The sequence below is a fragment of the Trichinella spiralis genome (assembly GCF_000181795.1).
Source record: "Trichinella spiralis strain ISS 195 chromosome Unknown Scfld5, whole genome shotgun sequence".
Lineage (NCBI taxonomy): Eukaryota > Metazoa > Nematoda > Enoplea > Trichinellida > Trichinellidae > Trichinella > Trichinella spiralis.
In genome coordinates, this window is record NW_003526944.1 from 3,386,232 (window position 1) to 3,411,625 (window position 25,394).

The window sequence follows — 25,394 nt, forward strand, 5'->3', positions numbered from 1 at the left end:
TTAATTATGAACATTATGCATATGAGTATGTAAAGTGTTATTGTTGTTTTCGTTTTATGTCAAATGTCAGCATTTTTCAAACTAAAATATTTTTGCACGTTTCCCAAATCAAACTTCTATTAGTTTCTGTGAATATTGAAAAATATTGTTAATAAACATTGAAAATTTGTTTAGTTGCATTGATCACTTAGAGAAAACAGCAAACTCTTCGACGGTGTGCTTCCTGTGGTCCAATTTTCATTTCTGGTATATATATATATATTCTTCAGTCAGTTGAATTTCATGTTAATGATATCGTATTGTTGTTGGCGTGAAAACGATTTTTGTGGTATACAATTGTTGTATACTTATCATGGTTTTCATATACATTGAATTACCACAATTCATACTGACAAGTATTTTTTATTCATGTAGTTCAACTTTTTCCCGCTCCAGTAGATTATCTGAGATTTCTCTGCATTTGTTGTTTTGTCTCGATTTATGTATTTGAATAAATTTTTCATAAAAAATGCATCTTTTCTTATGTAGCATTGGTTGACCGCGAAAATGGTGGAAGAAATCAACTGAAGAGAATAAGCTGAGCTGGGCCACAAGGAGTACTGTCAAACAAAATGGGTATAGCCACGGACAGGTAGGCAGAAAACCTATTTTATTTGTTCCCGAAGAAGTGGAATCGTAATGTGAATATTGCTTCAGAGTAAATTAATAATAAATATTTCCAACACAAAATAATCATTCCAAAAAGAGCATTTTTTATGACATTCTATACGAACCTGCACATCTGATATTGTATACTATTGGTTTTTTACTTTTAACTGTTTCATTTGTCATCTTTCTTTCCTAGACGTATTTATCTAACTACGCCTAATAAAAATTGATAAAACTGATAACTTTACGCTTCTGAAAAAGAAATATAGTTTAATCTTCGCTGCGATTTTGCTATCCGTATGGTTCAAAGTTAGTTGGCCTTATAACTTTTTATTTGACGATTGCTTTTATTGTTTTTACTATAATTGCAAAAAATTTGCACTTACAGCTTTTCAATTTTCATTTTCGTTCACAAGACTGTAAGATTTAATTTACCAATGCAGTTCTTATTTGCGTTGTTTACTTTCTTTTACTATCTAGAATGAACGTTGAAAAGTGGAAGTTGTTATTAGTATTTTTTCAAAACTTGCAGTGCTATTTTGGTGGTTTTATTTATTTTGTAGTTTGAATGTAAGCTCTTCTTTGAAAATTTCATTTAATATTGATTCTTTGTTGAATATTGTTTCTTTATGCATCATTGTTAAGTTCGAATGATAGTAGCATGCAAAATGGTGATGTGTTAAGATTACGCGTAAAGTGCAAAGCGCAAGTTTTCAGATTGACTATCTTATGATCTGCAAAATATAATATTATTTATGATAGAGTTTAAAAAAATTTTTTTCCTTTAGTTGCCAATTTCAGTGCAGGACTGTTGGCTTATTGAACATTCGAGTAATTTTTGTTTTTGGTCATCGTTTCAAATAATTGTTGTAGAATGTTAAGTTTGCTGTCATTTATGGAACGTTATTGAAATTGTAATATAAATGCATTAATTGGATGAATTTTTGCTATTGCTTTAATTATTTATTAATCGAAGTTTTTAAATTAAATAAAAAATTACATAACGCGTTTGATTGACTGATGAGCATGAACAAATTTGTTCGATTTAGTTAAATGGTAGTTAGATGAGGAAGATGTCTGCTGAGCCTGCAGATGTGATAAAAGGTGATGGAGCTTATTTTAATTTAAAAAAAAATCAAACATGAATTATTTTATGAATTTTAGCCGGTAACGCGCAGAACGTTAGTGACGAAACTTCGACCAAGTCGACAGTTACGAATGTTGACCAACGTTTGTTGAATGATGCGGTCTGCAGTGAAAGGCAAGAAAAAAGCAATATCCTTTTGACTGATTTGCTTTTTTTCAGTGGTACTTAATCACTGCTGACTTTGTTGCCGAGAAAGTTCACTCGACGCTTTTCATGCACAAAACAAAGCAGCGTTATTTTTATGAAGCTTTGGAAAAGTATGAACGAAATTTGAACTTTGACCAAGTGAGCAATTATGAAATTTTTGTCGAATTGGATATTGTCGAATTTCTTTCTATTCTTTTAGTTTATTGAGAGGGTTGTTGAAATTTTCAACAGTCCACCGGCCCTGAACTCCCCTTTGCCTTTTCTCCTTTTGTTATTCATGAAACCGAAAGATTTGTTTAAGTCGAAATTTCAAAGTCAATACTGGCATGTGAAAAAAGCTTTGGATGTTTACAAAAGCATGATTGTAAATTTAAGATGAAAAATTGTTTAATTATTATTTTAAAATGGATTTTTATAAATGTAGTTTTCCACGCAAAACAGAGGTCAGAGGCTGAAGCTGAAGAACTTTTTTCGAAATCGCACCCACAAACCACTGGACGTATATTTTAATGAACTGTTGAAGAATATCGACAGAATTGGCTCGTGGCATGAAATTTTGAAAACCCTGTGTCCCGATATGAAATATAAAGCGTAAATACACCAGTAGAACAGCACAACTTGATTGTGTATCTGAAATATGGTGTCCAATTTCAGAAAGTCAAAGGATCTGTTCGAGAAAGCAGATTTTGTACAAGATGAATCTGGTGAACCAGTGGTGGATGATTTCGAGACTGTTTACTTGACTGCAGATCATAAGGGCAGGGCAACTGAAGGGAATCCCAGTTGCAGTTCTTGTTCAAAAGGAGAACCTTGTTTGTGGAGAAAATTTCGGGTAATTATGTTGTTTTATATTATGCTTAGATTATTGTTATTATTAAAAAATTAATTTTTATTGAAGAAAGTATGTTTTTTAGCAAGGTGAAAATGGGCAGTTGCTTTATCGAGTGGATGGAATTGAATTGCCGATGGATGTTGAATATTACGATGAAATTACCGTATCAAAACGTCGTTCTGCAAACTCTCGGAAGAACGTATGTGCAAACTTTTGTTGATTCTCAGCGTTATTACTTACCCTCCATTGTTTTTTTAAATGGCAATTTGTCCATTTTCTTAAATTACTTTCCTTAAAATGTTTGTAAAGCTTGTATTACATGTTGTTCAGTTTTTATACAGGAAGTCGGTAAACATGGTGGAATGGAATCGAAGGAATCATCGCAGGATGAGACTGCAGCCAGTAGCATTCATGAAAATGTGGTATGTATTGTATGTAAATTATCCAAAATTAATTTTTTTTATTTTGTTATCATAATACTGTTTTAATGCGTATGAAATTTGTGTTAATTGTTATGTTGTTCTAGTAGGCGCAATGCAGTTTTGAAGCATTTAAGAATGCAATGTTGTTGATTTTAGGATATGGCTGCGTTGGAAGCTTGTTTGCCAGCAGCGTATTTTGAATGGGCTGCTCGTTGTAACCGACAGACAGTTTTAACAAGCAAAAGGTGTCATGATGAGGTGCTGGTTGTTAGAAAATTAAAAAACGTCATTTTGTTAAAAAAATAATATATCTATGATGAAGCAGTAGCTATTATTTTTGTTTTTTTTTATTTTACCTGGTGTTACTTTGTCATTTTAGAAGCCCGAACAGGTTCAGAAGAATCCAGATGATATAGCAGATGTAAAAGATCTATATATAGCCATTTTTGTCGTATAATTTTTTTTCGTTTATTTATTTAAGAATGAATTTGTGCACAATGAGATGAAGCAGCAGCAAATCTCTGATAGTGTTGACAATGCTGAAGGTTCGTTTTTTGGCAAAACAACCGAGGTAGTAAAATATTTTTCATTTGTTTTTTCTGTTTCTGTAAAATTAAATTTTGTTGCATGGGCTTTTGGAGGGGTGGTGTGGAAATTGTTTTTTCTTTTGGATAGAAGGGTGTTTTGCAACGGAGAAATAAATTATTGAAACAAGCTTATTTTTCACACAGGGTAATATTGCTCAGTACGTGAACATGGACGCTGGCCCGTCAAACTTCGTACTATTACAAGGAAACTTTTTTGGAAGTATTTTCAAATGTATGTTATACTGATATCGCTTTTTATTTATCGTTTTTTTAGATGCGAACAATGGTAGTTTACTTTACAAGATGGTAAATATTACTTTTGTTCATATTTGTTATTTCATTCTGCATAACAATATTTCAGAATTCCAACAACCGTTATATTGAATCGGTTGATCATGTACCCGTTACATCATTTTCGGGTGTAGCTGTTTACAACGAAGATAATATAAATGCTGTCTATTCACAACCTTTTGCTTTTACACATGCCAATGATATAATGGACTTTCCTGGACAGTCTGGCGATTCATTGGGGCCGATTGAAGTAACTAATTTGTTAAATTTCCTGATTTTTAATAATCATGTAATTTTTTACTCTTAGCTTTCCGACATTGAAGTTACTACTGATTTCACATTTGATAATTACATGAATGATCCGAATTTAAATTTGGAATCCGTCGTCGCTCAGACTGGATTTTTATCTGACAATGATATTCCAACCTGTAGCAGAAATTTATTGGCCCCATCTATTATGGTAATTGATGTTAATTTTTTCTCTCCTTTTTCTTTAAATTTCACTTGCCACAGTTCAACGAACCAACAACGACCGAAGAAGCCGATGGATTAGCAGAATCACACTATATGCCGCCTGATTTTACAGAGACTAGTCCAGTTGATATTCCTTTGGGAAATGATGAAGCTTTTTCAGTTGTGCAGTCGAACGTTGTCGAACCACAGGTTTTTAATTTTGAACTTGATTTTTTTTGATGAAACAAGAACGTGGAATTCTTTCAGTGCTATGATGAGCCTGTCGATGATAATTTGATATTGCAAGAGTTTATTGTTATACAAGACGATCATCATTCAGATTATGAAATGGCAGAGCAATTTCCAGCTGAAAATGTGCAGGTTAGATTGCTGAAGAAAGTTTTTTTTTTCAAACATTTATGTCTGAAATGTTCATTTTAAGCAAATGGTAAATTTGAATTTACCGGATGATCTGCAAACTTTTTCCAACGTGGAATCGGATCCGTTGCCTACTTTGACATGTCCTGATCCTCCTGTTGGTGACGACTTTGCGTATTCGTTGACGATCGATGATGATTTCCTTGTAAAAAAATGAAGTTTTTTTTATATTGTAATATGAAAAAAATATTTTGAGATTCCTTTTGAAATTCCTCATGCTTCTTCAAATCCCTCCGATGTTCCGGTTTGTGATCCAACGGCGGATAGCTACTTTGCACTGCCTACCGACCCTTCGGTTTCTCCTGCTTTTCCAGTAGTTGATGATAACTTTGATCTTTTTATTATGGTAAGATACAATAAACAGCGTCCGGGTTTCTCTTATTGCCGTGTTTTATTTGACGTTATTAGAACGATCAAATGGAGCCTGCTCCTGCTGAGTCTGATCTCCCCAATTTACCTACCGATAATTCAGAGAAAAGCTGAATCTGCACTGCATTTTTACATTTTGATGATAACATGATTGGTACTTTTAGTGTTGTGTTTAAAAAGAAGCATCTAATTTATTTATTTTTGAATTTTTAGTGACAAGATTTGCAGCCCATATTTTATAAGTTGCACAACATTTTAGGAATTTTTTTTCATTATTATAATTTACTTTAATAATACTCTGTTACATTGTTGCATTAGTCGTGTATTTGAAATTTATTTTATATCACATTTTCTTTGTAAACTCACAAATTTTTATTTTTATTATTGCTTTCGAATTCAGTTGAACTGAAGTTGCATTTATTGATGAGAAATGTCGTCCTCAGCAAGGTCACAGTAAACGGAAAATTTTGAATTGCTAATTTTCATATTTGTTGTCGTACAGAAAAGTTATACATTGACAGAGATGAGATTGCTGCTGGGTAGCGTTCTCATCGTGTGCATCCTGTCCAGTCCTCTGGGGCGATGGGTGATGTAGTCAGCCAACAGCAGGGTGATTTCATAGGCCTGAAATGAAAAAAGGCAAAGTGGAGGGAAAATTTTGCTATTTTTGATGCGGATAATAATACTTTTGTATTTTCCATGGTGAAAACGATACGTTCGATTGGAGCCTCGTCTTCGGCGAACAATGTTCTTTGAACAACGAGTACAAAATCATCATTCATGCCACCGAATTTGGTCACCATATCGTAAGAATATGTATTGATACACTCCTAATTTTTTTTATTTTATAGGTAATAATAGATTGATGGAATGATGTGAAATTATTGTGCATACTTTCGTATGGTATTGCATTAATGTGATGCCGTAGCTGTCCACTGCTAGCCACAGACTTTCATCAGCTTTGCCTTTAATCTGCAAATTCAGCAACACATGCAAAATCATTATGCTGGCGTAATGTTTGTATTTACCGTTGCTTCGAAGAAGCTGGCTCCAAAATAGGGCCACAAGCGCAGCGTTTGCACAATCACCGACGCCGCTTCGGTCGTGGTGAACGATTCGAAATTTTTCCACTTGTCTTCAACGCGTTGTCTTAAAGAAAACAAATGCAGTCGTCGTTAATTTGTTTGCTCTTAATTTGACAAAACGGTTCAATTTTTCTCAAAGCACACAGACTTTAGCGAATTTCGACAAGCCACCGAAATTAGCTTCTCAGACAGGGTTCGTCTTATTATGTTGTCGGTTCGATTGTCGTTGGTCGACTTGTACGAGCCGTAGTGGAGCTGAGCCATCAAAGCGCAAAGCTCTACTGCTAGATCAACTGACACAGGTACGTGGTCTTCTCGCAGATCGTCGGCTAACTGATAGGCAAGAAATACTCGCTCTTGATCAGTTTCGTCGCGTGCGAAATTTGGCCAGTAGAATCTGCAGAAGAAATTTATTTCACTGTTTGAACCTAGTTTTCTTTTTAGTTTACTGTAAGTGCAAAATTTCCAAATCTTACCGTCTTCGAAAAAGAAGTTGTATGGCACGTCGATTTGGTACTTTTCCAGCTGTATGCTCTTTTAATTGACGTTCCCATCGTGAAAGCACATCGCACAGCTGGAAAACCAAGAAAAATCACCAGTGTAAAACATATATAATAACGAAAGGTAACAACATTTTGTTTCATTTTGTCATTGTGTTTGCGTACCTTTTCATTTGGATTCAGATATTGCAACGTATCGGGCATTCTTGGATCATCGGCGAAAATTCCGTAGCCGGATTGAGGAGGCGGACGGATGCCAATGATTTGACACAAACGTTGGGAACATTCAATCACTGTACTGGAACCATCGAAACCAATCACCTGTACATGATTCAAAATTGCTGTAGTGCGGATGCAAGTTTGTTTCTGTTTGCAATTATATTCGTTTAACCTGATAAGATCCGTCGGGCATGTTGACAGGAATGCTGTGTGGAAGACTGTGTTCACATGGATCTCGTGTGAGAAATGCCATGATTTCCAATTTCGATGGCGCTTCTGTTCTGGCACCATTGGAAACGGTCCTTTCTAAAGCTCGCTGACAAAAGGCAGCCAATCGGTGTGAAGGTTCACTGAAAATGAAAAGAACGTAGCATGGATCGTCGTTGCAGAAAGAGTAAAATGAAGATAGTCGAATTTTTCCAATTTACCCGTTCAAGCAAGCATTGCGAAGATATTTTTTCATTAACCACATTATTGGATAGGATGGCAAGAACAATGACAAGCACATGGCAAGTAGACGCCAAGCCTGAATGATGATGATAGAAGTTCTCGAATGATAGATTTTTTTTTTTAATATCCAGTTAATCGATCAAAGCCTACCTGATGACTGATCTGTTCGCAGTTGGTCAATTTAATAAGCAAAGCATAGAACTCATCACGAATCGTTGGATTGGCCAATGCCAGTCGCAAAGCATTCTGAGCTAAATCCAAGTGATACTCTTCGGCTCCACCCCGTGTCTGCACACTGCTGAATAGGTAAGCTGACTGAAATTTAAATTTTACATAGAAAATTCAAAAATCAGATCCAATGTCAGAAGATACTTTGTATAAATTGAAGGCTGTCTTTCGATCAGTTTCATCGGTAATTCTAGTCATCGGTGAAGTGGGCCTCTCAACGCAAGTAGATATTAGCGGATCTTTCCACAGTTGACTGTCTAAACAAAAACTTTTCAAGTTTCTCAAGTGAATAGCAGTGAAAGTGAAACAGAACTGAATTATATTTTTATACAATTTGTTTTTACCTGCTTGGCCGTCGACTTTCATAAGTTGATTGATGAGCTGTTCAAATGCTGAACCTGCTTGTTGAGGACCACCGGAGGCAGCGATTGTCAGATGATAGAACCAACGTTCTTTATCTTCTCCAGATAGGAAAATTAGGTAAATAAGATCGTTGTTTACTGTGCGCACTTCCAGTGAATGCTGTTGCCCTTGTCTGCTGATTTCTTCTCCGTCCGATTCGTCTGCTGACGAACAGGGTGCTTCGCGAATTGTACACTTTTCAAGGCAAAGGTGACTAAGGGGTACCTGGAAAACAAGCGCACACATGCACATTTCATCTCAATTTATTAATATAAAGAGTAATAATTTCGAAAATTGAAACAATCCGTTTAAAAGAATTATTTTTCAGCTTTTTTTCACTTTAAAATTTTAGTATGCACTATTAGGTACGTCAGTTGTGAGCGAATATTCATTCCATTTGCTTATAGTATGTCTGTAGGTAATTTAAATAAATTTCTGGCGTTTCTGGAAATGAAAAGGAAAATTAACGTAAAATTAATCGCGAGTCTGACCATTAGTGTTTATGAAGTATGCGATGAAATTTTGTTTATTTGACGTTTACGTCAATTTAATGAAGAGTATTTTGTTATATCTATCTACTCAAGCGTGAACATAAGCGTTGGTTAGCTTTATTTATGGAAAACAGAAGTGTCGAGAAAAGTGGAGAATTGAATTAGATTTTAAAGCATACTTTAGCAGTGGGTCGCTTGAAGAAAAGTAATGAATCATTGCACAAGGCACACCAGAATCGTTTCGATCGGCCATAGTGAACCTGTGATAAATTAGTGGAACTTTGTTTTTCAAATTGTTTTTTAAAGTGACAATGAAAAAGCAAAAACAGACTTTTGTTATCCAACCTCGACACGTTGCATTTTCGTTCGGCTCCTGGCACTTTCGCATTGTTAATGTCTTCCTGCATTTTTGCAGCGCTGCATGAAAACAAATAAAATGTTAAAGCACCTCTTTGAAAAATGGATCACAAATAGCAATTGACAAGTGTGAAGAGCCAGTAGAATAAATATATAAATAGAAGAATATAGTAGAGTTTATGGAGAAATTGTTTGTATTGAAAAGTGAAAAGAGAAGTAGAATCAAGATACTAACTAACCCTTGAACCAATCCAAGCTTGTTTTTCCATCGCTTGCAACCAAGCAAACACGCTTGTCGTGAGTTGCGATCTGGAAATTTTATTTAAAAAACAACAACAATCCTATATGATGATAAATGTTGTAAAAATTTCACCTCAAAGCCATTTTCTGGCATATAAGCGACTCTTGCGATGCTGATTACATTTGCTATTGGAATTTCCCAAAGTTTCTCACGACCATGCTGACAAGACTAGAAAAATGGGACATTAGCGGTGAACTGTTGTTCCAATGGCAAAGGGGAATTCTTTTCTTACTTCAGAAGAACGATAGCAGTGCAAGATATCATCCCTGAGAACAAACCAACGACGTTTTGAAGGTTTTCCAGGATCGCGTACTTTGTGCAAATAGCCTTGCTTTTCTATATTCTGAACAACAACATCGATAATAATTATTATTATGGTGCTCAGCGTGCATGAGAGATGATGCATTGCTTGCCTGAAATCCATTGATACACATCGGTCTATCTTTGTCCAACATCACACAGCGGAGAGACATGGATTCGGGCAGGCTAGCTGCATCTGGTGGTACAGAGTAATCATCGTCGGAATCTGCATAGGCTTGGGCTTCTGTAAAGAAAATTCATTGTTTTCGTTTGTTCAGTTCGGCATTTTTACTTTGCATTATTACGTCGTTGTTGAAAACTCAGTTTGGCACTGCTTCTTGAATGAGATACGGATCCTCGGCAGTCGATTGCTGCCGAATCAGCGAACGTATCACGATTGGACATTTGGCTACTGCTTTCAGAAGAGCCCGATGCTCGTCTGCAGTACATGTGCTCTCGATCTGTGCATACCAAATACAACGGTACGTTGATGTAAGGACTGCGACGTTTCACCGAACCACGGATTTTAGTTGACGCAGTTTTGTTAGTGTTGGGCATATCTACAATTGTGGACAATGTCTTGACAGATATATCATCCGGCAAAAAGCAAGATTTTGCCAATTTGAGAACTTCATTCTCCTAGGATAAAAAAGAGGAGGTTTTAGAAGAACAAGAACTTTTGAAATTCATGCTTCGTCGACATGCTTACGATGTGTCGATGATGAGCAGTCGCTAGTTCTTCGTCGTTTTGTTCCTCTTCTGCGGTTAAAGCCATCTCCAAACTGTCACGCATGAATGATACACGATCTAGAGCTGCCCTTGCTTGTACTGTTGCTCTCGGAAGTGGAACTGGCCGATCGTTTTGCTTTTGCTGTTTCGTTTGGATCACTTGAACTCTTTTGCGGCAACTCAGCAAAGGCGATGCAGTACCTTTTCCACAATTTGTAGAATCTGAATTTGCAATTTATTCAATTAATTTGCTATCAAATTCATCATCACTGTATACACATATGCACATAGAAAGAGATAGAGATAGAGTTGGGAATTTGAAAGAAAAAGTGAAAAATCCCGCCTATATTTTATGCAGAACAATCAATGCAAAGCGAAGCAAGCTAAGTTGTTTTTAGAAGAATGTCATGAAATCTCTTTAAAGGTAGCCGATTTGAGTCACGGGAAAGCAGCAGCCGCTAGTTAATCAGTTTCGTCATCGTCGGCGAGCCAGCTGACCGTTGCATGTTTGGTTTTATTGATACTTTTGCATTTAGTCAGCGTGAGGAACGCGCAGCAATGAGGCGAGGTCGAAACAAATCATTCATTTTGTCTCTCTTGAGAAGCATCGCTTTGTCTCGATCGAGGACGGGTTGTGAAAAGGCAAAACTGAATTTCTGTTTTTCACATAAACAACATGGTTGGTGGTCAGCGTTTAATGTTTAATCCGTGCTCATTGATTTCAATTATTATCACCGTTGACTTGACAAACTTTATCAACAACTGTTTGGCGATTTTTGGCAGTTTCGATTTATATTATTGTACTATTGTACCGCCCAATTTACTTACTGTTGTATATATGTGGACGTTGAATGGTGACATTGAAGCAGAAGTGAAAAGAAAATCCTGTTGCATTGAGCAGTTGGACGAGAAGTCAGACTAAGGGCAGGCGTGATAAGCTGTAGGCCAAAATCGAATGATAAAAGTAAAATAGGATAGAAAGAAAGAATCAAGAGAGAGGTGATCGATCTTATCCCCGGATAAATGGGAAAGGGGAAGGGTTTTGGTCAAACGAGCAGTAGAATCAAATAAGGAGTGAAACACCATTTTCAGCAGCATTCGTTACTGACCAGAATCCTCAAATCGCCGAACCAACCAATCGACCGCAATTGATTTAATGTTCTTCTAGCTTGAAAATGCGATAAGCCATCATCGTTTTCTTTTCGAACAGCTCATAACGCTTGACTGTTTATCCATGTTTCAATGATATTTATTTGCAGCTCTGTGAATAATAGTTATTCAATCGTGTATTTGCTTTTGGCTTGTTTTTTTTTTGTTTTTCGAATGGCAACATCTTCAAAGACACGTTATATGGGAAAATTTGCATTTGTTGCGAACAGATGAACGACAGAATTTTGTGGAAACTTCTGAAATGGGCTTGTTCTTTGAAAGGTTGTCGAACATACATCGAACATCAATTTCAATTAGCCACCTATCTCAGACTAGTCAGTGATTTGGGGAAGATCAAACTGGGAGACGTTTTCAAGCAAATAGAAAAACCACCGTTGAACCTGACTACCTTTTCCAGGACCGTGCTTTGAATCAATGATGCTCAGAAGTCATTTGCGAACATGACAAGCCCCCTCTAGAATTGGTTGGATCTTATCTCTGAACGACCCCTCTGATTTTAGTGACACATATATTTAAAGGGAACATTACTTTCCAACGATGTGCTTAATAATTATAAATATAACAGAGAGAAAGAAAACAATTTATTCCATTTTTAATATATCAATTTCCTTCTAGAAGACATTATTTATTTTAAGCTAGTTCAGCTATATGTGTATGCAGATTTTCATTACCTTATCCGATTGTTGATTCAGGCGATTAATTGCGAAAGATAATGCAATTTTTGATTGGGTATTGTGTTAATAATCATTGTGCAATTTCAGTTTCGACCTGTTTCGCTGAACTTACCGATAAATTCATTCGCAATATTGTTGCTGCGTTCTACGGACGTTGTGCGGCTGTGTTCATCAGCATCCAATGTATTACTCCATTCCTTTCGATCAATGCTACTACCATTGATGGAACCGTCTAAGCAGGAATTGTTGTTGTTATTGTTGATATTGTTGTTCATATGATTTTGCAAGTCCAACATTCTGGTACCCTTAGAAAACATCAATTAGCACTGTAGAAAACATCAATCTTCTACACAGGTATGTAAGTAATTAATTTTTTCTTCTTTGTATCAAATTGTTAAACATGAGATGATTCCATTTGAAACTTAAAACATGTAGAAGAATGAATTTGGTCTGAGAAACATTTTTTGATTAGAATTATTGTGCTTTGAAGGTTTAATAGCAAAACAAATAATCGTTTCTAAAGGGAAGGGAAGTTGTTAACTAACTATCAAGCACTTTCAACTTATGCACTATGCAGTATCATGCATTCAGTTAGTCGCATGTAAACAAAAGCTTAAGTCAGTTGAAACTGATACTATTATTATTATTATTATTATTATTCGAGTCATAGGAAATAAAAATATACCTCTGCGCTTGCTGTCATTAAACAATTACGCCAATGGAGATTGTTTTTTGCACAGGTGTAGAGTAATTCAAGGCGATTAGCGCACAGTATATTCTGGGTTCGAATTCGTTGATTTTGTTGATCCAACTGAACATAAAAGAAACGATGAAACGTTGAGGAAAAATAGTAGTAGTTATTAAGAATAAGTGAACAATTATTCATTATAACTAGATCAGAGACTTTTGGTGGGAGAAAATTGAATCGCGCTGGCTAGACAGAATGGGAGGGGGCAGTTGTCATACAAGCATCTTTGAACTAGCAACGCGACTTTTCTTTCTTCGATGATTCTTCTACTTCTTTGAGCATTTTTAGTGATTAGGTCATTCATTGCATGTGATTGTGTGTCATTTATAAAATGAGCACAAAATATTGATTGATGCACGTCGTGGAGGAAAAGCGCGATCAAGACTAGCTTCCAAGAAGAGGCCGCACCTCTTTTGGTCTGAGTCTTTTTGTCATTTTTGTCGAAAAGCGAAACGTGACACCTCGACCGGCCAAAATTTTACTATAGAAATAATTGATTGATGCTGCCGAAATTGTTGAACCAAGCTGTGATCTCATTGGTCTTTTGATAAAGTATCAGAATTAGTGGGAAAAGCCTTCTTGTGACGAGAAGAGATAATTAAGAAACACGACTAAGAAGTATATACTTTCCTTTTTGTGGATGCATATTATAATACCTGTATAAATGTTGTTGGTGTTCGTGTGTGTGTGTGTGTGTATGTTTATTCCAAGGCTTGAAAAGAGCAGCTCGTTTAGCCTCTGACGCGGCAGACCATGGCAAAGTGTAATGGACTATTTGCAAACGCGCCTCGCATTTCAATCGGAAGCTATTTACCGCTCGCTTGACAATAAAGCAACATGTTAACACGAAGTAGCAATTCAAATTTCTAAAACGACGATGTTTTCAGTTGGATTTTTTTCCCAATTCCAAATCAATTAGCCCATTCAATTCGTAAGAAGAGAAATTACACTATTGGAGAGGCTTTTCTTAGTAGAAAAGAAGCAACAGACATTGAAAAAAATTAAATGAAATAAAGCATTTATTAATCATATACAAACGGTGATAGATGTTGCTAATGTTGCAGAAGAGGGAATTAATGTTCCATGCAAATTTGCTTATGCTAATGCGCGAAGTGTTGTCAGTGAAAGGATTAAAAACGAGGTTTTTTCTCGGATGGAAAGAAAATATGTAAATTATTTTGTCATAAATTTTTTGAGGTGATTGATCATGAAACAGTTGACAGAAACAATGAAAAGAACAGGGTCGTTTTAAATTCAGGATAAAATTTGAATTCACTTTTGAAACACTTATTCTAGGATTTAATAAAAATTAATAATGATATTTAATGAAACAATAAAAATTTACTGCGAATTATGGAATTGTCAGAATTCGGTTTTCAAATTGACATTGTAGTTTTCATTGCAATTGTTTTCATAAGAGAAGATTATTTGAACGTGTGGAAGATGTAAACTTGAAATTCCATTTCCGCTTGCATGAAAATCTTTCCAATAGATTTTTGTTTATTCAGTAAGCGCAGATAGGAAGATAGGAATTTAATTAACTACTTTATTTTTTACTTAATCACTTCACGTAATAATCCATTTGCGTGTGTGCTGCTTCGTTTTTGATCTCAGCTTAGTCAACAAATAATAATGAAAAATGACTCTAATATTAATAATGAATAATGGTATTTGAACACTGATAATAAGATAAAAATACATTATCTACCTCTTCAAGTCGAGATTTCACCCATTCTTTGATTTTGATACGCTTTTCTTCAACGCTGCAATTGCTGCTTTCCATAGAATGCTGCATTCGGAATAAAGAAATTCTTCTTCATGCAATGTAAATTCGCTGAAAATTTTAATTAATTAATTAATTATATTTTGTTGCAGTGCAAAAAATCACTTTTTGCGCACCATATTAAGCAATACCCGATTTTATAAGGAAGAAACTGTTTTCCATTATTTGAAACTGGTAGACAATGAAGTTGAAAAAAAAGCTTACATCGCAAGCATCTTGTTAAAATGGCGCGCAACTCTTTAACATACAGTATCAGTTTTTATTTTGCATGATCATCAGTCACAGGGTTGGTTTTTTTATGTGTTCAATATTTGACTGTGCAATTTTGAAGCATTTGATAAAATGATTGTTGCAGTTATTTTACGCGAAATGTGAAAATGACGAACAAACAAGCATTAGCATACGAGCGATCCCGTGAATCATCATCACAGATAATCGAGAATTCCTTTCGTTGGGCATATGTTTGGTATATAAAATTCAGTGGTCGAATGCCTAGACAACCTGCCTGATTGTTGAAAAAAAAACCAACGCTTATATTAATACAAATTGCTAGCATTATTGCAATGCTTGCAAAATGTGGATATTCCATAAATGTGCACATGTTGCGCGGCTAGTAAAAATGCTCGGCAATGAGAAATGCCATCGACAGTTGATTTGGACAATCTTATTGAAAGGCAACGGTTCAACATCTGGCCGTTTGACAAGGCGACGACAGATGGTTGACAAAGCGAATGACCAATGCGGTTATACACTGGTCTGGTCAACGGACGGGCATGTATATTTTGGAAGAAGCTCAGCTAGAGCTTAATTATGCGTGGCAGGAGATGGCTCGAAATGGCACTCACGTGCCGGTCACGCAACCGAGTTCACTCTGTGAAGCTTCGTCAAGCGGAAACGAATATATATGCACATATAGGCGATGATCACAGCCCACCATTAACACAATCTAGATATTTCTGTTTACTTGGGCTAAAAATCGAATACTCTCATAATCTGTACTTGTCGTTTTCAAGTAACTGTTGAGTGAAATTGTCCTGACAGTTTTCGAAGAAAAGACAAAAAATCCAAGAACTATTTTACCTCATTTTTTCTAGATTGCTTAGAAAGCAGCTTTTGCTCGAATGATACTAATAATAATAAATTGTTGAACAATTTGACAACGATATTATAAGAGAACCAATTGTAAAAGGACCGTTTAAACGGAGCCAGTATTTTTAGTTTTGCTTTCAGAAGTGAGCAGAAGGCTACAGTAGCCTCCGGGCACCGATTCATATTCTTCACGAGAAATCAAAATGCTCCTCCCACACACTTTCACAATTCGAATTTGCATTTCTCATTCGCTAGTGTTCATTTTTCAGCTTATCGACGCAAAATTCTGCAAAGCAGTGCACAAAGCACGTTCAGCATTAGCTTTTCATTTCATAAATTATTTTTTTAAAAATATGATTAACAAACAGGATAAATCTTTTAGCGTGTCAAGTAAAGTTTCAAAGTGGAAACAGTTCTTCATAATATTATTTATCAGATTATTGTTCTATTATGACAGGTGCAGTTTCAATCTTTACATATCAGAGAGGTCATCAAAAATATTTATACACTTTATGAGATGAATTTTATGATTGAAAATAATTTCAGCCTGTTGTGTAAATTTGGCCGTCAGAAATTTCCAGTGCTTAGTATAGATTCGATAAAATGCTGCTAATTACTGAAATGATAGCATTTTCGAAGTGAAATACTAAAATATCAAATGATAATTTTCAAATGGAGACAATTTGTTAATTTTGTAAAAATATAATTTCAAAAATTACAGTATAAAATACATACGTACTTGTCAGATTTGTTTACAGTACATTGATGCGTTGAAATGCCATTTCAATTTTTAAATCGGAAATCATCGTTGAACAAGCAGAAAGTAGAAATATCGGCAATTAAACGAATGCTTTTACAAATTGAAGTGATTTCACAGTTGTTAGTTTACAAGAGAAAATGAATAAATAATTAGAATTCAAGTTCTACTGAAAGTGTCGTCAGTGATTGATGAAAATTTAAGATAGAGAAAGATTGAATAAGAAATAGATCAATCATCATGTAATATGCGCAGAAAAGTAGAAAAGCAACACGTTACAGTTTAATAGTAACAGTTCTTTCTTTCTTTCTATTTTCCACCTATTAGTACTGTAAGATATGGGGATGCAGTTGTTATGTTGAACAGATTAATGGTCCTAAAAAAGTGGGATAAATTTTCAACCACATACCTGTGAAAGAATAAGTTTCCGCGTGATTGATGAATGAACAAGTGCAAATTGAACAACTGATAAATAAAAGAACAACTATACAAATTGCTTGGAAAGAAAATTACTGAAAACAACAACAATTTGAAAGTGATCATTGTGCGTGCTGTGTTTTCAGTTAGATAAGAAATCGACTCATCCAGCCGACTGTGATCACTCCTGTGAGAATTGGACAGATTGAAAACGTTGTATTCATAAATAAGGAAGACTTGATTAATGATGATTCACGGAACCGAGTAGTACCGCATTTGAACATTGCTTTTGAAATCAGATTCCATCTGATCGAAATGATCAACATAGCTTGGATCTGTTCTTATTGAACTGATTGGATTCAACAACATCCGATGCGGGGCTTATCCACTGCGAATGAATTTGGAAAAGTTAAAATTTAATTTCATCAAAGCTGCATATTATTATTATTATTATTATTCTTTCGCTGATTTCTTGTTAAAACCGCGTTAGAGTTTCCACGGTGATTATTGAATGGAACTTGTACGTATTGGTATAATCGACAAATGAGGTATTGGATAAGAAAAGCAAAAATAGTATCACACACACACACACACGCACACACTTACCACTTGATCAATGAACAGCGGCCGCGGCAGGCAGACTTGTATGTTCTGCAAAAGCAAGAAAATACAGGGTACAGAAGAGTTTTTGAGGAAGTAGTTTTTTCCCGACAAAGCGGGCGGGGCATTGACTGAAAAGCCTAATCGCGCAGACAATCAATCGATCGTCTCTGGCTCCTTCCTCACTTTGGAAAAATGATGCCAAGCAAATCACTGATGCTTAAATATACGTATATGTATATATGTATATATATATATATATATATGTATGCGTGCATTTATTTTTATTTATATGTAAAGCGTTTGACGACATTCTGTGTTGCACGGGGCAACCGGCACTGACATGATTTCAAAATTGAAATCTGTGAAAATCCTCTTTTCCAAAAATGAAAACGGAAATTTCAGTCTTGTAATAAATAGCAAATGATGATCAAGCAATGGAAAAGAGGGAATGCATTTTTTGAAAAGCACCAAAAACAATAATGCAATCATCAACTGGAAATTGTGGGTTGAAAAAAGGAGAATAAGGATCAATATTTTTCGCAATCGAATCGTCGCAGTCATCGTCGGACAAGCAGCTTCTCCGGCCATTATTCGACCAGATGTCACAAGCCGTCCAATGTCGATTGACCAACGCTTGCTTGTATGACTCATGCGCTTGTTGACCGTCGTCGATGGACGGACCACGGTTTTAATTAACTGTCCAAGGTCGAAATTGGCCCACGCCAGAAGAGGCTTCTTAACGCAATTAAGCAACATTAGCGCTTTTCACTTCTCGTCGACTTGCCCCTGTTGCGTGAACGTAAGCTGCACACGTTGGTCATTGATAGCCGCCTCCACCGGCTTCGTCTCAATCGTATACATAATCGCCACTCTCTTTTTCAATTAAAGCCTATTGTCGTTCATAAGTACTGACGCGGTTTAACACTGACAACTGTCTTAACAAGGACAGACAGACGCTAATATAACTCTGTCACACACTGTAATATAATTTTCCCAAATTTATTAATAATACAAAAAGGCTCATAATACATAAATAAGTAATTATTGATATATATAATTCATTCGAAAAAAATGAAGTCACTTCTACTTTGATGAATTGAACCATTTGGATTGGCTAAAATAAAAAAAAATTATCATCCAATTATTTTCACCATATCCTCCTACCATGGTGGAAGAATCCATTCTGCCATTGGAACAGAAGGGGTACAATAAGAATTGTCGTCCTCTTCTTCCATTTCATCGTTGCATACGACAAAACGATCCCAAGCTTTCCTAAACTTTCATCAACAGTGCAAAAAACAAATTATTATTTCTTCAATCTCTTCATCACGTACTACCTTCTTTGGAATAATGTCTGTGTTGACATGGTTCGATCATGACCATCATCCGCTGAAGCATACAGATAAATAATATAAGCTTGGCAAATTTTGACAATACCACCAAAATTCAATACCCGACTTGCTGAAGAGCAAGTTGTTGAAAGAAGTTGTCGATTTCAACTCCTCGTTGACCGAATTCTCTTCCTCACATTTTACACCCTTTCTTTGCAATGAACATTTCAAATCATCTTCCATACTTTCAAGCGATTTTACAAGTTCAGTTTTCTTCTGCTCAAAGTCTGGCTTCCAAATGCCACCTTCAAGCTTTGCATCAGTGATGGTGACGTTTTGCAATTTCCAGCGCCGATATTCGCTAAGTAGATCTATGAACCGTAAATAAGATCGAACAATCTGCAGCTGCTTTTGCAACAAAGGTGCGTTGGATAGTGGTATTTGATGCTCTTCGACATTCGGCATTTCCTTAATGAAAAATATCATGAAGAAAGCATGCTGTGCATTGCAAAAAGCAAAACTTGAAAAGCTGAATTATTCGGTAGAAGTGCCAATTCCTGTTTGGCATGTTTCGAATTGGATGACTCTGCAATTTCCACCGCTTTACGCTTGTTGCGAGCCTAAACAACACATTCTTCACGTTGGTGTTTTGGGGTGAGGGGGGGGGACAAAAAATAATGAACAAACCCTTCTCTTTATTCGCTTTTGCATTTCACTGCACAAAATATGCCAAGTGCTCGGATAATAAAATGGTGTCATGATTAAATCAAAATTCATCTGAAAAATGACAATCGAATAAAGTCAACATTTCCCATTGAGCCAATGGGGGACTTTTTTTGATCATAAAAATAATTTACACGAATCGATTCCGCTTCTGCTTGTAAAACTTCCCACTCTGGGCTTTCACCTTCGATCGTGCAGAATGAATTCATTTGCTTCAAAATTTCACTCATGCGTGGAAGCAGTGAATGTGCTTGAACTGCTCTTTCACTGCATTCGTGAACCTGAAATGATTTGATGAGTCAGTGCACAATTTACACACGCACTATTCTATTACTGTTATAGTTTTATTGGAATACAACAAATCTGGTCGATTTGCATTTAACCAATTTTCCAATATCTGTTTCGAAGTATACAATTCCGTTGTGTCCATCTGAAAGTATTCGACTAAAGCACAACGTGTTTTGAAAATTTCTCAACAGTGTAAAATTCTTCAATTGACCATAAAACAATCAAACACACATTTTGAACAAAATTTTAAAATATAAACTTAATTTGTTTAATTTATTGCACAAATCTAAACATCAATCACAGTACACTGATAATAAAGCTTTAATTTTAACTTGGAATTTTAGGTCTGGATTATTATCATGCGGTAATGCCTTCTTATGAAAAGTTTTGATTCATAATCATGCAGATTTAACTTTTCTTCAATTTGCTTGTTTATTTTTAGTGCCAATTGTTGATTTGTTTACGACGCGCATCCATGTTTTTTTTACTGTACGCTATGTATTTATGTGTTGTTTTTATTATTTTTCCCGTTTTTTTAAAAGTAGTTTAGTAATAATCTTACTTAAATGTCTGCGTTGGCACATGTCAATTTTTTTTTTCAAATATGAGAAGAATGTAAGATTATCACTGTTGGTAGGATGCAATTAAGTTAGTCGTATTTCCGTTTGTGCGCAGTTTTACTCTGCTGGTACTTCTTTTTATGCTTAACAATTCGCTGAATTACTTATTTAGTTAATGTTAACTGCGTTGTCTTACTTTATTTTATTCCAACCGTTTATGTTGATCTCTTTTACGAAACAATGTGATAAGATAAGTCTACGTGACAAGCATATGTGGGCGAATTCGAATTCTGTCTCAAGAACATAACAAAAATTGTTCACTAACTTGAACATCATTAACTGTGACCAAAGTATGAAGTTTGTTTCGTTTGAAAATTTCTGCACAAGTTGCGCGAATGTAGAGCTAACAGAAATATTCTTAATTTTGAATTACCGATGAATTCGCTTTGTTCATTTTTAAAAGCATTATCATTAACGGAGTGAAAGTCATCATCTAACACAGATTTCGTCAACACGTATGCCAAGGTGAATTGTAATTTATTTATAAAATTGAATTCTTGATTTAAAACAATTTTCAATAGTTTAGTGGATTTATTTTATTATTTACTTTATAGAATACTTTTGAATAATACATTTGAGAAAACCGTAACAACGTTTATGTATGCTTTATTTTGCAAACTGTGATCAGCAAATCAGAGAACACTTTATACGGGAGGTTGTTCCTTTTTGAAATCTTTTCTACTTGAATTTCTTACACTAGTTTCCTCTTTTGGGGGGACGTTGAGAATGGTGTTCGAATCGTCATTTTGTTCTACCTTTAAGTAGCTATTCTTTTTCTTTGGCTGTAGTTTAACAGAGCGCAGTTTTGTGGAGAGAGCTTTCGAATCAACACTACCAATGCTTTTGCTTTTGTTGCTTGTTGTGTTACTGCTGCTGCTGCTGCTGCTACTGCTGCTGGACTGGCGTTTATCTAGTGATCGTTTTTCTTTAAGCCAGTTCAATTCTGCAATGGATGGCCAACGCTGAGCGCTTAATTCAGCCCGGCGATCCTCGGCGCCATAGAAGCTACGCCACAACGATGCGATCAGATCACTGGTAAATATGACACCAGTGCTCATGTTTAAAAATCGAAGGACGAAAACTCCGTCTGCCCGAAGATATTCACCAACAAAGCGCCTCACATCGTCTCGGCTTTCTTTTGCATCGAAGGGCATGTCGGCCAATTCCAGATGTCTGGTGATGAACCATTTCGAAAAGCAAGGAAGTGAGATCATTGAGAACCAGTAGATGAAACTGCTCAAAGTGACTAGAGTTAACAAATGATACCAAAACCAGAGGAAGATGAAAATTTTTTCGTTGAATAAGTTTATGACCAGAACACATTGCACACTGTAGCGTTGTAAATTGCCCATTACTCGTACCTGAAAATCGTATTTAAATCTGTGCGCGTTTTTTATTGCACGTATTTCATTTTCATCTAATACATACCTCGAAGTCGCATAGCGTTACACGAGGGAAAAAGCCAGATGTGTGCCATTGGGTTCCATTTAGCAGATTGCGTAAAACATGCCATCCGTACAAACTGTCTTTGGTTTGTGTTTCCAGGAAGAAGTTCATTACCAAGAATTGACCAATTACGTTTGCCAAATATAAACACTTTATGATCAAATATAGCACTGAGATATAGTTTGACGTGTATGGAAGGTTGAGAAATAATAGAATTTTATGAGGTTTGAGATTTTTCTTGCAAACTCGTCGTTGAAATTTTAAAGCATTTTCAATATGCACCGTGAGCATTCGTAAAGTGCATCGCCGAACGTCTGGCATAACATTTTTTGGATCTCGGACATGTTCAATAATGCTTTGCAGTCGGATTCCTGAAATTGCATTCGTAAAAACTGCGCATGAGGCACATTTAAAGGATAAATTTACGTTCAACAATGCAGAACTATTGAAAAATATTTCAAATTTACCGCATACCTGAACGATGTGACATGATACGCCATAAGTAGAATGGAATTTGAAAAGAAAGAGCTGAAGTTAATAAGAAAAATGGTACCCACTGATAGTAGCTGATTCTGCTTTTTTGACGGCTTTCTACATCATCAGGAATGTCATCAGAAAAAGGAATAAAATAATTGTCTTGAGCCCAGCAGAATGATTCTGCATACTGAAAATAAAGAATTTCTTTTATAGGTTTTTTACTTTTGCTCTTGAAATTTCAATTTATTTATTTCCATTTCATATTGTTTAAATTTAGCAGTTCTAATTTTAGCTGGTCATGATAAAGTGTATTACAGACTAATATTATTAGTCAATCGGTTAATGATAGTTTTCTTCTCATTTAGAAGACATTTTTGGAGAGCACACTGGAAAGGCAAAGATTGAAAATATTTTAAAGTTAGTTTGTGAAATTGATTGTCACGTTAGATCAATAAGAAAGCGTATATCGAAGTATATTAATCAGAGGTGGTTCTTTGCTGAGCTTTGGTGTAAAATTTGACTTGCACAGCTATTTACAGTTTATTTTGCATTGAAAACTTCTTTCAATCATTACAAGCTTAATGAGGAATGACTAGATTGGGGAAAATTTTTTGTAAACAAAGCATTGTATGCATACTTGTTCCCAGGCAGATGAGAACATTTCAGGTACCATGCATTCGATAGGTCTTCCACCGAACTGTTTAAAGCTAACTATCATGGCCAGAACAATAAGCAGACAGCTAGTAAAACGATAATGCAACTGATCAGTGGCGTCATCATTATCCTCGTAGTTTGGTAGCAGAAAGAAGCTGCTCAAAGCGCTGTACAAATAACTCATTGCAATTTATTTTCAAAAGAGCATTTTTGGATAAAAGAATATACGGATAAATGTTTCACGGAAAAATATCCCACTGCTGCATTAAAACTGGCGGAGAGAAATGTGCCAGCTTTTTACCGCGCTGTTACATTTTGAATGTTCTGAGCTGAACCAACAAACATATTTAGAAGACAATTGTCAGAACGGATCAATTAATCAATAACAAACGAGGCATATGGTGGTTTTTGCTTCAAATTGATCGACTGCTTTGAATGTAATTTGAGAAGGAAAAATTGTGCCTTTTTTCAAATTAAGTGACAACACTTTGTTTGAACAATAAATTATTAATTTACATAATTTACTAGTTTATGCATTTGAACAATTGTTTGTTCATCAATAAATTATTCTTTCCATTATAATAATTAATTAAAACTCATTTTATTCACATATCTATCTATAATGTTCAGAATTTTGCACATAGTGGACTGCACTTGTTTAATGATGATGACAAATTTCACATTTTTTAACATGAGTGAATCGAATTAAGCAAATCAACCATTCGGACAAACCAAACGATTCATCAATTAATGTATGACATGTTCGATCAAAATTTGTTTAACAGAATGGAATCTTAATGGAAAAGAAATCAGTTTATAACGAAAATTTATTTTTTGCAAAATGAATTTCAAATAGTTTTAATTTATTATAATACAATTTAATTTATTTTATTTTTATTTTTTATAAATTTTTAGTTAGAGCCTTACTGTATACTGTAAAAAATAAGGAGCAATTGAAATATCAATTTCAAAATTAGTGCACTGAATATGTACAATTAATTACATATTTATTGAACTGTTATTTTAAATGTTTATTTATGAAAATATTTTAAATGTTCAATTTTTTTCTTTTATTTTTTACAATGACAATAGCAACAATAATTGTACTTGATCGTCATTTGATAATATGTGTTTATTGTATAAGTGCGTTTCGTAGTGTTGACGTTGTTTTTTGTAGTTTTAATTCGAAAATATGCCGAAATACGATTTGACGTTTCGTATGGTGGAATTTTTGGATTCACACCTTGTGATTCCATTGTTCGAATTTTTGGCCGAGCAGAAAATTTATCCGGCGAAGGAAGTTCTGAAAGCGAAGCTCGACTTGCTACAGTTGACAAAAATGGCCGATTATTTGTCTGAAACGCATGAAGCTCTTTACGGAACTGCCGCTCCAGAATTTGCGGCACACAGAGCGACAGTAATGGATGAATTCCGTTGCATGCAGGATAGAATTGATCCGGTGATTGTCATTTTGGACGATCCAAATGTTGAACAAATGATGAAGAACAGCAATTGCGACAGTCGACAGCTGGTCGACTACATTGTGGAGAATCACGAATTTCACCCTGATATGCTGGATACGCTTTTCAAATATGCAAAATTTCAATTTGAATGTGGAAATTATGGAGTAGCGGGCGCTTGTTTGAATTCATTTCGAACCTTGGTGCCGCAGCATCATCCAAATTATTTAAACGCCCTCTGGGGTCGTTTGGCATGCAGCATATTGGACCAGAATTCAGTATCAGCACGTGATGATTTGGTTCGACTTAAAACTTTCATCGACAACGATCCATTTGACAGTGAGTTAACTTTGCTGCAACAGCGTGCTTGGTTCATTCACTGGAGTCTTTTTGTCAATTTTCACTACGCAAAGGGCCGTGACGAAATTATCGACATGTTTTTGAACAACTATGCCTATTTGAATCCAATTCAAATACTTTGCCCGCACATTTTGCGTTATCTGACTGCGGCAGTTATTTTGAACAAACGGCGGCAAACGTGTGTCAAAGAATTAGTACGCATTATTGAATTAGAAGCGTATCAATATCGAGATCCGCTGACCGAGTTCATTGAATGCTTGTACATAACGTATGATTTTGAACGTGCTCAAATCAAATTACAAGAATGTGAAGAAGTGGCTTCGAAAGAATTTTTTTCTCGTTGCCTGTATGAAAAATTCATTGATGCTGCTAGAAATGTTGAAACTTTGAAATTTACC

The 25,394-nt window shown here is 35.4% G+C and overlaps 6 protein-coding genes across 6 annotated transcripts; 2 read left to right on the plus strand and 4 right to left on the minus strand.

Annotated features, from left to right (window-relative positions):
- The first annotated feature begins 611 nt into the window (after positions 1-611).
- Positions 612-5,576, plus strand: Tsp_04419 (hypothetical protein). Its single transcript, XM_003375184.1, has 22 exons — positions 612-631; positions 1,294-1,357; positions 1,450-1,479; positions 1,813-1,878; positions 1,955-2,080; positions 2,142-2,306; positions 2,367-2,533; positions 2,597-2,774; positions 2,857-2,973; positions 3,116-3,196; positions 3,353-3,460; positions 3,576-3,617; positions 3,678-3,767; positions 3,928-4,003; positions 4,058-4,089; positions 4,145-4,324; positions 4,382-4,534; positions 4,588-4,737; positions 4,795-4,908; positions 4,970-5,110; positions 5,162-5,336; positions 5,548-5,576. Exons 1-22 carry the CDS (start codon positions 612-614, stop codon positions 5,574-5,576), a joined length of 2,304 nt encoding a protein of 767 aa, XP_003375232.1.
- A 265-nt stretch (positions 5,577-5,841) lies between these two features.
- On the minus strand, positions 5,842-11,290 carry Tsp_04420 (putative MyTH4 domain protein). Its single transcript, XM_003375185.1, has 18 exons — positions 11,221-11,290; positions 10,377-10,618; positions 9,973-10,306; positions 9,646-9,911; positions 9,440-9,535; positions 9,306-9,375; positions 9,055-9,126; positions 7,961-8,475; positions 7,739-7,903; positions 7,567-7,664; positions 7,311-7,488; positions 7,085-7,240; positions 6,896-6,993; positions 6,568-6,816; positions 6,363-6,483; positions 6,229-6,306; positions 6,021-6,164; positions 5,842-5,958 (listed from the first exon to the last, which is right to left on the minus strand). The coding sequence occupies exons 1-18, from the start codon at positions 11,288-11,290 to the stop codon at positions 5,842-5,844; spliced, it is 3,069 nt and encodes a 1,022-aa protein (XP_003375233.1).
- A 6,632-nt stretch (positions 11,291-17,922) lies between these two features.
- On the minus strand, positions 17,923-18,393 carry Tsp_04421 (conserved hypothetical protein). The gene has a single exon (XM_003375186.1). The coding sequence runs from the start codon at positions 18,391-18,393 to the stop codon at positions 17,923-17,925; it is 471 nt and encodes a 156-aa protein (XP_003375234.1).
- A 404-nt stretch (positions 18,394-18,797) lies between these two features.
- On the minus strand, positions 18,798-20,121 carry Tsp_04422 (conserved hypothetical protein). The gene is made up of 7 exons (XM_003375187.1): positions 20,026-20,121; positions 19,826-19,972; positions 19,656-19,745; positions 19,490-19,588; positions 19,091-19,436; positions 18,975-19,026; positions 18,798-18,909 (listed from the first exon to the last, which is right to left on the minus strand). The coding sequence occupies exons 1-7, from the start codon at positions 20,119-20,121 to the stop codon at positions 18,798-18,800; spliced, it is 942 nt and encodes a 313-aa protein (XP_003375235.1).
- A 507-nt stretch (positions 20,122-20,628) lies between these two features.
- On the minus strand, positions 20,629-23,360 carry Tsp_04423 (innexin-10). Its single transcript, XM_003375188.1, has 6 exons — positions 23,160-23,360; positions 22,520-22,709; positions 22,028-22,416; positions 21,250-21,960; positions 20,865-20,942; positions 20,629-20,694 (listed from the first exon to the last, which is right to left on the minus strand). The coding sequence occupies exons 1-6, from the start codon at positions 23,358-23,360 to the stop codon at positions 20,629-20,631; spliced, it is 1,635 nt and encodes a 544-aa protein (XP_003375236.1).
- A 1,008-nt stretch (positions 23,361-24,368) lies between these two features.
- On the plus strand, positions 24,369-25,342 carry Tsp_04424a (eukaryotic translation initiation factor 3 subunit E; the record flags this gene model as incomplete). The annotated part of the gene is made up of 1 exon (XM_003375189.1): positions 24,369-25,342. A coding segment is annotated over exon 1 (974 nt), but the record flags the coding sequence as incomplete, so codon positions are not given.
- Between the last annotated feature and the right edge of the window lie 52 nt (positions 25,343-25,394).